We start from the raw sequence: 12,916 nt of genomic DNA on the forward strand, positions 1-12,916 counted from the left end.
TGCACAACATCTCAGTTTTGTTAATCATAAGATGGACATACAACAGAAGAATGTTGTCTGCTAATTGGACCAGCTTTTAAAGGAAGTAAATCTGGAATGGGATAACTGTTGGTATATGCTTCAATTACTTAGTAGCAGATAAGGTTAAAATGTAAGATTTCCTACAAAGGTTAAATCCACAAGTGATATACTGATGATATTCATTCATTGCAAGATTCATTGAGATGTATTGATGAGTAAAACAAATTCTTCTGAGCTAAGTACAGTAATATAAGATACAGTTAAAATTATGAACATCATTAAAAGTCATGCACTGAATAACTGTTTATTTACACATCCACGCTTGACTAAGTAAACTTTTACTGCATAAGAAGTGTGATGGCTATCAATGGATGAACTTCAAGATAACTGGTTGATATGAGAAAAATAAAAAAGTAAAACTTTCATCAGAAAAGAACTAGATTCTTGCAGAATTTTTCAATAATTATAATTTTAGTATAAAGCCAGCAATTTTGAGGGAAGGGTTAAGTTGATTACATTGATCCCAGTATGTGACTGATGCTTTATTTTATAAACCCTGAAAAAATGAAAGGCAATTTCATCCTTTGATAAGCTCGAACCAGAAGAAATGTTATTAAGCAATTTGTCCATAATGCTAATAATTCTACCTGCTTGTCACTTTCAGAATTTATTTGATAATTTGAATTCATTTTGCAAATTTTCCCAGTTGGCAAAGATTTGAGAAGTTTAAGGCTTTTACTGTAAAAATACTCAGTTTTTCACTTCCAGAAAAAAAGAGAATCACATTTTACTGAAAAGCTTACCTAAAACAGTAGTTTTACAAAATAAATTTCATTGTATGTTTGACCATAGAATTTTACAGGAAAAGGATACACTAAAATTTATTCAGTAAAAAATTTTAGCATCCATGTCTCGGGGCATATTCACTGTGTGCCCCAATTAGATGTACTCTTTTACCATCCTGATTTTATTGCTACCCATATCTATTCAACCTTGTACTATGTCTTCAGACTGCAAATATTTTGTTTTCATGTGGTTCGTTTTAAGGCTCACTGCCAAGCTATGAGTGTCCAGTTCTGTCAGCATTGTCTGTAGCTGATCTGTGATTTAGGTGTTGAGGATAGTGTCATCTGTGAATTGGTAGTGTATTAGCAGTTTGCAGTTGATGTTCACATCACCTGCCCTGTCAGTGTCTCTGATGACCATTTCTAGACATGGGCCAGATACATTGCAAGGTTTGCAGACAACAGATGAACCTATGCAGTTGCCAAGTAGTATCCAAAAGTTTAGAGAAGACGACTCAGAAGGACTCCACAATGATAGGAAGATGATTAGTTAATTGATTTGGACGAAGATGGAGGTGAATTGTGACCATTGCTCATATCCAACAGTCTGGCCTGTATAGGTGATACAGGTAATGCATGCAAACACACGCAAGCACACACACACACACACACACACACACACACACACACACACACACACACACACACACACACACACACACACACACACTTCAGTATTTCTGTCTCTTATAGGCTCTAGGCCAGTAGAGTTAAGAAACACACATAGTAAAGCCATGTCTGTTTTTTAACATTTGCAAAATGCCCTATAGTATTTCATTTTATTCCTGTAGATTCTCAGTTTGTTGAAGTCTCACTAGATTCAAATTGGTATTTCATTGTTTAAGTAGACATATTTAAAGGCATCCCAGCTGTGACCATTTCATTTTTCTTTCAGGCATAGTGCATCTAGGATCACAGGAGTGATTTAAGGAGATTTAGTTGCTATTTCTTGAAGGTTTAAATACATCCTAGAGTCTTCTTCTTTAGCTCAAGAGGCTGTCTCGGAGAACCAGTTGACTTTGCTGTAGCTGCACACAAAGAATGACTTTGTCTTGATTAAAAGGAAACAATTTTTCTGCTCTTGCCATCTTCCTCTCTCTGTTTTAGTATATTTTCCCCTCTTCTTCATTCTCCCTTACAGCCCATGCATATTCATTGACTTAAAGCATTCTATTTATTCTTAGGCAGCTAAAAGACCTAGACGTATCAAACGGCAAGTTCAGTTACGCAAAACCATTAACTGGGGCAGCTTCGATGATGGTTTCCCGAACATTTTCATTTCTGATGTTAAATACATGGCAGGCAAAGATGGTAAGTGTTTATGTCAAGTTATTATTTTGTTGACTCATTACCTAAATAGGCTCAGGTGGCACCTGTCTTTGTTTTGTCGATTCAGGTTTACTACATTTCACACTGTACAGAGCACAGATTATTTCTTAATACCTTCCAGTTATGTTGTTGAGAAGTAGGGAGGAAGAGAAGCTAGCATAAGAACTACCCAGTAGGTATAAAAGTAAAAAGTAAAGACCCCTTTCAGTCATGAATGACCATGGGATTGCCCCTAGAAAGTTCCCTTCTAAAGCACAAGTCCAGGCAAGGCTGTTTATGGAAAACTAGAGTCGCCCGTGCATACCAGTCTCCCCTCTTCATGCCATTGATGATATCCAAGGGAAAGGCAAAGGCCAATACAACTTGGCACCAGTGACATCACAACTCATTTCTACAGCTGGGTGAACTGGAGCAACCTGAAATAAAGTGTCTTGCTCAAGAACACAACACAGCCCAGTCTGGGAATCGAACTCGCTACCTCATCATTATGAGCTCAACACTCTAACCACTAAGCCATGCGCTTTCATGCCTAGTAGGTATACAAGCATAAATAATAAGCCTCATGAAACAGTGTTTCCAAATGGATTGAAGCACAAGGAATCCTTGTCAGATACGACATGTCTTTCATCTCCCTAATATTATTACATCACTTTCTTTTATCTTTTTTCAACTATTTGCCATTTGGTCAGATGAAAATCATATCAGATATTGTTGTTTAGCCTCAGGTCAAACTATAATTGAAGTTTGTGTAGCCATGACCATCCTATCTTTTACAGTGTGTGTAGAACTAAATTACTTAATGTGTTCTGTCCTTACAGAAGGTGGTTGGGTGTGATTTGGGGGAGATTTGGCTGCTACTTTTAGCAGATTGAGTGACCAAGTAGAAGGCTACCATGTTGACTCATGTATATCAGAATTCATATCTGTGGGAAAGATGCTTGAAACATATTAACCTGGCTATGATTTATCTGTAACTGATTTTGTTCTTATCAAATAAAACCCATATTGGGAGCATTGCTCACATATCTGAGATTGTATTAGCAAATACAATTATAGTCTTTGTTGTCAGTCTTAAATCTTACATAAGTTACTAGATTATCCAAACCTACACTTGAATAATATTTTTTTTTCAGTTGAATTTTCAACTTGTGCTTGTCCAGTAATGCATAGAAAATAAACCAATGTAAATTGTTGATAGAGTAGTTTGAGAAAAACTGCCAAGTCAGTTTGGTTCATATTTCATTGATGGTATTATATTGTTTGCAGAGGTCACTTAACTCACAATTGTCATAATACATTTTAATGTCAGGTAATGTGTAATATAAGCAGGTTACAGTAGGAGTGGCACTGTAATCTATATATATATATATATATATATATATATATATCTATATATATAAAAATGAGAATGTGTGTCTGTCTGTCTGTCTGTGTGAATCCCTAAAACTCGAGAACTACGCAACCAATTTCATTCAAATTTTACAGATGCCTTACTTAGGGTTCCAGTTGTGTTTTAGTCAAAAAAAATTTTTACTTCTTGCAGAGTTCGAGCCCACGGCAACATAATATCTCCTCCACTATTTAAGTATTACGTGTCAAAAGTGAAACAAAAACACTCATGTCAAATACTTTCACTTTAAAAATGAAACTATTCTACTAACTGAAACAATCACATTTCGATACTGTAATGACAGATACTTTCAGAGAGAGAGAGAAAGAGAGATGTATATGTATACATATAGATGTATATGTACACGTTATTCCACTAACTGAAACAATCACATTTTGATACTGTAATGACAGATACTTTCAGAGAGAGAGAAAGAGATGTATATGTATACATATACATGTATATGTACACGCATATGCATATCAGACTGGAGCCTGGTGTTGCCATCCGGTTTCACCAGTCCTCAGTCAAATCGTCCAACCCATGCTAGCATGGAAAGCGGACGTTAAACGATGATGATATAGATCTATATGCATACATGTATATGTATACACATGTGTAGATGTATATATATATATAGATGTACATGTAATATGTACATATATATACATGCATACAGATATCTATACATATATACACCCATCACACACAAACACATGCACACAAACACACACATTAGTCATTTGTTTTCTTATCCAAAACTACCTCAAAAGTACTGAACGGATCTTTATGAAATTTGGAAATTATATTCTATGTATAACAGCCATAACTCCCATGAAAATTCATATATTTTTGATGTTGATGAAATTTTAACCCGAACATAACAGATGAGCATTATTTGTAATTCAACGGTACAACAGTGTAAGACTACCCTTTCAGATATACTTACATTGTGATTTCTGCAATGTCGTGCATAAATTGTCAAGTAAATGAGATGCATCTTTGCCTCCACTGATTCACTTGCAAAGTGTTGAGTAAAATTATTTCGTTGCAGACCTCCTTTGGGTCTTTTTATTATCACTACGACACACATAGTCCCCAGTTGGTAACATTGATTTCAAGGCCCTCCTAGATGAGAGACTGGCATTCCACTTAATGTCTATGTTCCATGCTGGCATGAATTGGAGAGTTATTAATGTAGAAATATGGTATCGTAGGTACTAACAGTTGAGGGTTGCGTAGTCTAGACGGCGTTTTTAGATTTCATTATTCTCTTTAACCCGGGCAAAGCCGGGTATTTCTGCTAGTATATATATATATATATATATATATATATATATATATATATATATATATACATATATATATATATATATATATATATATACATATATATATATATATATATATATATATATATATATATATATATATATATATATATATATATATATATATATATATATATATATATATATATATACATATATATATATATATATATATATATATATATATATATATATATATATATATATATATATATACATATATATATATATATATATATATATATATATATATATATATATATATATATATATATATAAAAACAAATAGTAAATGAGTATATGCATATATACGTACAGGTATGTGCGTACTGACATCCACCTGTATGTATAGGTGCATATCTGGGTACAGGACATTGCAAACAAAACGTAGACGAGAAAACACACAAGCCACATAGAGAACATTCTACTTCATCAGCTACCCCCGTTTTAACACCGGCGTTTCGAAGAGCTGGGCAGGACGCATCGTTAAAACGGCTCTTCCCATGGACCACAAATTAAATTTGTATACACAAATTAAATCTTGCCATGGAGGAATGTAGTGGCGGACAAAAAACAAGACAGGAAAACAAACAGAAAAGGCTTTACGGCCAGACGAGAAAAATTATGTGTGTATGAACGCTGTGAGGCACGAACTTGAAAGGGACGAAGTAGTTCGCGTGTTTGCTCGGCGATAGCCAAGGAAGAAAAGGAAAAAAATAAAGATGTGTGTGTGTAGTATTTATGCATTTCTGCAGTTTTCAACCGATTTTCACCAAACTTTGCACACATATTACTTATGTGCCAAGAATGCTCATGCACTATAACATTTTGCCCAGAGCTCCCATGTAAAGCAAGAAACCAGGAAAGACGGTGTTTTACATGAGTTTTTCTTGAAAAACTTCTGCAGTTTTCAACTGATTCTCTCCCTTTTCTCCTCTCACTTTTTCTCTTTCTCTGTTTCTGTTGCTTACACTTATTCTCTCTCACCCTCTGTAATAGTTCCTCTCTTTTAGTCTATGTTTGTTTCTTCCATTCTCTCTCTCTCTTTCTCTAACTCACTCACACACTTACTAACTTCTGTCTACAAATTGGGATCTTTCTGAATTGATGGGCGCCACCTTTTATTTATGTTTTATTTAGTGTGTTTTCTACCGAAACACTTTCAAACTTCGTATACTTGTTTATTTTGTGTTATAGAACAGATAGAAATTTTTGTATTTGAAGTTATTTCATGTAAAAAATTGTTGTATTTTGGTAATTTCAACCAATCACTGACGTCTATTGAGGTGAACACAATTACTGCAATGGATTGTAAACAAAATGTTGTGTGGTGTAATGGGATCTTTTCCCTTGAATAAAATTAGTGCCGTTGTTTGTCAACAACAACTATCGGCGGTACTGTTATTTATAACATTGTTCGTGCGCTTGTACTGGTTTTAGCTTTAGGGTTTTAGGGTTAGGGTTCGGGTTTTAGAGTTAGGGTTAGGCTTAGATTTAGGGTTAGGGTTATGATTATTTTTGCCATAACCTAACTCATAACCCTAACCCTAAAACTCTAAACCCTTACTAGGGAATAACGATATAATTACCAGGAAATAATGATCTTGACACCGGCAAAAATTATTTTTACAAAAACAGCAGTAACTGTATTCAGCTGAATAGACGTCAGTGATTGGTTGAAATTACAGAAATACGACAACTTTAACATGAAATAACTTGCAATATAGAAAGTTTTGTTAAGAAGGCTAAGAGAAAAGGATGTTTTATATGACACATTCTACCAGTAAGGCGGCGAGCTGGCAGGAACGTTAGCACGCTGGGCGAAATGCTTAGCGGTATTTCGTCTGCCACTACGTTCTGAGTTCAAATTCCGCCGAGGTCGACTTTGCCTTTCATCCTTTTGGGGTCGATTAAATAAGTACCAGTTACGCACTGGGGTCGGTATAATCGACTTAATCCGTTTGTCTGTGCTTGTTTGGGTACTCTGTGTGTAGCCCCTTGTGGGTAGTAAAGAAATAACATTCTACCAGTATCCCTAGTTTGAAAGTGTTTCATTCAGAAAACAAGTGGCACACGTCAATTCAGAAAGATCCACAAATTGTCTTCCATGTATTTCAATTAGTCGTGCCTAAAAATCTCTGTTGTTACAGTTTTTGTATGTTCTCCCTGAAAAATAATTTAGTTATTTTTAATTTTTGTTCACCCAGTGTGTTTAAATTCAGTTTTGCCACATCTGCCTAAAAATTGACCTCAGTGTATTTCAGTTTTGTTGTTTGTAAATATCTTTGTCTTTACGGTATTTCTACAATCTCCCTACAACATTATCTGTTTAAAATTTTTTGCACCCCATCCATTTAAATACACTATTTCCACTTCCCCCTCTATCAAAAACATTGTGCATGCAGTTGTGGCCTTTTAGGGTAACTCTTATACTAGCTCATAGTGCATGTGCAATCATTTTCTTTACTTGATATTCATTTTCGGAAGTCCGTATGGCTCTGGTCCATCCACTCCATCTCATAGATGTAATTTTGGGTGGTCTACCTCTTAAACGTCTACTGGGGCAGAAACTTCTAAGGTCATGTTTGTCTAGATATTCATTGTCATATATCAGTCTAAGTAGGAGGCCCAGTTCTTCTGTGTTGACATTGCAGAACTCCACTTTTCTCTCGCTGATTATCTCCATGCACTTTTCCATGGCAAAATCTATGTCAATCGATGGGTATAGGGATACCACATCCGTGCTACCTCAAGGACCTACTCACAATACTGCTCTTAACCTTCTTGCGTCTTTTCAAAGTTCACGGATAGCTCTTCTCCTCCAGGATTCTTTCACCTGAACTGTAGGTCTTTCAATCAGATCACGTACACCAAAGTTCAGCACTCCATAATCACTAATCATCTCTCCCAGCACTCAGACTTTCCTGCTTGGATTACCTTTGACCATGCAGAAAGCCACAGACAAGTCCTCGTCCATCATAGACCATGCTTTTCAAAGGCACGAGGCTACTTTAACACTTGCTGGCCAGAAGCTGGAACTGATGCAGGGGTCTGTAGGACACTGTAGTGTTTGTCCTTGTCCAAGCACTCCAATGACTTATCTGCATTCACCGAGCAATTATCAGTTACTGGCTTCAAACAACATCTTTGTTTTATGTATACATATATGTATATATATATATATATATATATATATATATATATATATATATATATATATATATATATATATATATATGTGTATATATATATATATATATGTGTATATATATATATATATATGTGTATATATATATATATATATATATATGTGTATATATATATATATATATATATGTGTATATATATATATATATATATATATGTGTATATATATATATATATATATATGTGTATATATATATATATATGTGTATATATATATATATATATATATATGTGTATATATATATATATATATATATATGTGTATATATATATATATATATATATATATATGTGTATATATATATATATATATATATATATATATATATATATATATATATATATATATATATATATATATATATATATATATATATATATATATATGTCGGCACGCTGAAAGGTAGATCTGGTGAAATTGTTGAGATGCTTGAACGGAGATGCGTAGATATGTGCTGCATCCAGGAAGTAAGATGGAGAGGAGGTTCTGCAAGGTTCCTCACAGGCAAAGAACACAGGTACAAGATTTTCTGGGCAGGGAACACTGACGGGGTCGGGGGCGTAGGAATACTTCTAGCGGAGAAATGGGTGGATAAGGTAATCGAGGTCGTTAGAGTAAGTGACAGAGTACTTAAGATCAGACTAGTGCTTCATCATAGATTAGCTACTGTCATCTCAGCCTATGCACCTCAACCTGGGCTACCAGATGGTCTGAAAGACCAATTCTATGACACCCTCTTGCAAACTACCTCGTCGACGAGTGACAGGGACCTTCTCTTTGTGGCTGGAGACTTCAACGGTCATGTCGGACGTCGTGCTGGGGGCTTCCATGGCATACATGGAGGCTATGGCTTCGGTTCCCGCAACGAGGAGGGAACCAGACTGCTGGAGTTCTGTGATGCAACCAATCTTATGGTCTGCAATACCAACTTCAGGAAACCTGCCAGTCACCTAGTCACCTACCGCTCCGGCAGACACTCTAGCCAAATCGACTACATCCTCGCCAGAAATAGGGAAAGAGGGCGGCTTATAAATGCCAAAACCTACCCTGGCGAAGAATGTACCCCACAACATAGATTAGTAGTTAGCGACTTTGGGATCAAGGCAAAATGGGTGCCCAAAATTAGACAGGCTTGGAGAAGAAGGGTGTGGAAGCTTAAAGACCCTGCAAACGGACAGAGACTTAGAGACAAGTTACTTGAAGCATTTAACGAAATAGAAGGGGATATAGCATCATACAACGTGGAAGACAATTGGAGATTTCTGCGGGACAACCTGTTGAAAGCCACCGACCAGATTTGTGGGTGGTGTAAGGTCCCCTCCCAACCCAGAGTAACGTGGTGGTGGAACAAGGAGGTAGACAGGGCTATTAGACAAAAGAAACAGGCTTGGAAGGACTGGAAGAACGGTGGTAGCAGGGAATTGTACCAATGTGCCAGAAGGGAGGCTAGGCGACAGGTTTATTTAGCCAGAGGGGAAGCAGATAAGGAAAGATTTGCCAATGTTCTGCGCCGTGAGGACCAAAGACTCGAGGTATTTCGTGTTGCAAGACAGTGTAGGAGAGAGAATAGTGATGTTGTAGGAGAGAAATGTGTTCGCATGGATGATGGTACGCTTGCATTAAATGAGGATGCAAAGAAAGAGGTCTGGAGATGCCACTACGATAGATTGCTTAATAAAGAGAATGAATGGGAGAAAGAGAGCCTGCCTTATGTCGACCCAATAGAGGGACCAGCTATCCGAGTTGATAGTACCAGGGTAGATAAAGCAATTAAGAGTATGAAGACCGGGAAAGCCCCCGGCCCATCAGGAATCACTGCAGAGATGCTCAAAATATCTGGCAGTGTTGGCTATAGCCTAGTCACCCGTATTACGAACCAGGTGATACACGAAGGAGTCATACCCTATGACTGGTGTAGCAGCATCATAGTCAACTGCTACAAAGGTAAAGGGGACGCTTTAGATACAAATAATTACAGAGGCATCAAGCTGTTAGATCAGGTTATGAAAGTTACAGAGAGGGTCATAGCCCAACTAATTAGGGAGCGAATCAATTTAGATGAGATGCAGTTTGGGTTCGTGCCAGGTAAAAGCACTACTGATGCCTTATTTCTAGTGAGACAGTTGCAGGAGAAATACCTAGCTAAGGATAAACCTCTGTACCTGGCTTTCGTTGACATGGAGAAAGCCTTTGACAGGGTCCCCCGATCCCTTATCTGGTGGTCAATGAGGAAACTTGGGATAGAAGAATGGTTAGTGAGAGCTGTGCGAGCCATGTACAGAGATGCTGCCAGTAAGGTGAGGGTTGGAAATGAGTACAGCAATGAATTCCGGGTAGAGGTAGGGGTCCACCAAGGTTCCGTCCTCAGCCCCCTATTATTTACCATAGTCCTCCAGGCAATCACAGAGGAGTTCAAGACAGGTTGCCCCTGGGAGCTCCTCTATGCTGATGACCTTGCCCTAATTGCGGAGTCACTATCAGAACTAGAGGAGAAGTTTCAGGTGTGGAAGCAAGGTCTAGAATTGAAGGGCCTTAGAGTCAACCTAGCTAAAACCAAAATCCTAATAAGTAGGAAGGTAGATAAAACACAAACCCCTTCAGGTAGATGGCCCTGCTCAGTATGTAGAAAAGGAGTAGGTAGTAACTCTATAAGATGTACCCGGTGCAAGCTATGGACACATAAGAGGTGCAGCAACATCAAAGGCAGGTTAACTAGCAAGTTAGTTTTTGTTTGTGGCAGATGTTCAGGTGCAATAAAGACTGCAAACAAACAGGAAACAACTTCTATCTCATTCCAGGGTGAAAAACTAGAGGTAGTCGATAGCTTCCGCTATCTGGGCGACCAAGTTAGTAGTGGGGGTGGGTGCGCTGAAAGTGTAGCTGCTAGAATAAGAATAGCCTGGGCAAAGTTTAGAGAGCTCTTACCCCTGCTGGCGACAAAGGGACTCTCACTCAGAGTAAAAGGCAGACTGTATGACGCATGCGTACGAACAACCATGCTACATGGCAGTGAAACATGGGCTGTAACTGCTGAGGACATACGTAAGCTCGCAAGGAATGAAGCCAGTATGCTCCGTTGGATGTGTAATGTCAATGTGAATACCCGTCAGAGTGTAAGTATCTTGAGAGAAAAGCTGAACATTAGAAGCATCAGTTGTGGCGTGCAAGAGAGACGATTGCGCTGGTATGGACATGTGGTGAGAATGGAGGAGGATAGCTGCGTGAAAAAGTGCCACACCCTAACAGTTGAGGGAACCCGTGGAAGAGGTAGGCCCAGGAAGACCTGGGCTGAGGTGGTGAGGCAAGACCTTCGTACATTGGGCCTCACCGAGGCGATGACTACGGACCGAGACCTTTGGAAATGGGCTGTGCGTGAGAAGACCCGGCAAGCCAAGTAAGATCGTTGCCAGTGCCCCTGGACTGGTCCTTGTGCGGGTGGCACATGAGATGCACCATTTTGAGCGTGGCCGTTGCCAGTACCGCCTGACTGGCTCCTGTAGGATTTTCGAGCGAGATCGTTGCCAGTGCCCCTGGACTGGCTTGTGCGGGTGGCACATAAAAGACACCATTTCGAGCGTGGCCGTTTTCGTGCGGGTGACACGTAAAAGCACCCACTACACTCTCTGAGTGGTTGGCGTTAGGAAGGGCATCCAGCTGTAGAAACTCTGCCAAATCGGACTGGAGCCTGGTGTTGCCATCCGGTTTCACCAGTCCTCAGTCAAATCGTCCAACCCATGCTAGCATGGAAAGCAGACGTTAAACGATGATGATGATGATGATGATGATGATATATGTGTGTATATATGTGTATATATATATATATATATATATATATATATATATATATATATATATATATATATATATATATATATATATATGTGTGTATATATATATATATATATATATATATATATGTGTATATATATATATATATATATATATATATATATATATATATATATATATATATATATATATATATATATATATATATATGTGTGTATATATATATATATATATATATATATATATATATGTGTATATATATATATATATATATATGTGTGTATATATATATATATATATATATATATATGTGTATATATATATATATATATATATATATATATATGTGTGTGTATATATATATATATATATATATATATATATATATATATATATATATATATATGTATATATATGTGTGTGTGTATATATATATATATATATATATATATATATATATATATATATGTATATATATGTGTGTGTGTATATATATATATATATATATATATATGTATATATATGTGTGTGTGTATATATATATATATATATATATATATATATATGTATATGTATATATGTGTATATATATATATATTGGCACCCGTGCCAGTGGAGCTCTAACAGCTCCATCCGAGCGGGATCACTGCCAGAACAGCTGTCTGGCTTCCGTGCCGGTGGAATGTAAAAAGCACCATTTGAGCATGATCGTTACTAGCGTCGCCTTAGTGGCACGTAAACAAAACATTTGAGCGAGGTCGTTGCCAGTGCCGCTGGACTGACTGCTATGCAGGCGGCATGTAAAAAACACCATTTGAGCGTGGCCATTGCCAGTACCGCCAAACTGGCCCTCGTGCCGGTGGCATGTAAAAGCACCCATTACACTCTCGGAGTGGTTGGCATTAGGGAGGGCATTCAGCTGTAGAAACTCTGCCAGATCAGATTGGAGCCTGTTGCAGGCATATGGTTTGCTAGTCCTCAGTCAAATCGTCCAGCCCATGCC

At 37.3% G+C, this 12,916-nt stretch overlaps 1 protein-coding gene across 1 annotated transcript in view; it reads left to right on the plus strand.

Annotated features, from left to right (window-relative positions):
• Positions 1-12,916, plus strand: part of LOC106877469 (uncharacterized) — a 59,660-nt gene that overhangs the window by 23,085 nt on the left and 23,659 nt on the right. The window contains exon 3 of the mRNA XM_014926375.3: positions 2,051-2,177. Coding sequence (XP_014781861.1) covers positions 2,051-2,177 — 127 coding nt within the window. The remainder of the gene's footprint in view (positions 1-2,050; positions 2,178-12,916) is intronic.

The sequence above is a fragment of the Octopus bimaculoides genome, chromosome 3 (genome assembly GCF_046866305.1).
Source record: "Octopus bimaculoides isolate indiv1 chromosome 3, ASM4686630v1, whole genome shotgun sequence".
Lineage (NCBI taxonomy): Eukaryota > Metazoa > Mollusca > Cephalopoda > Octopoda > Octopodidae > Octopus > Octopus bimaculoides.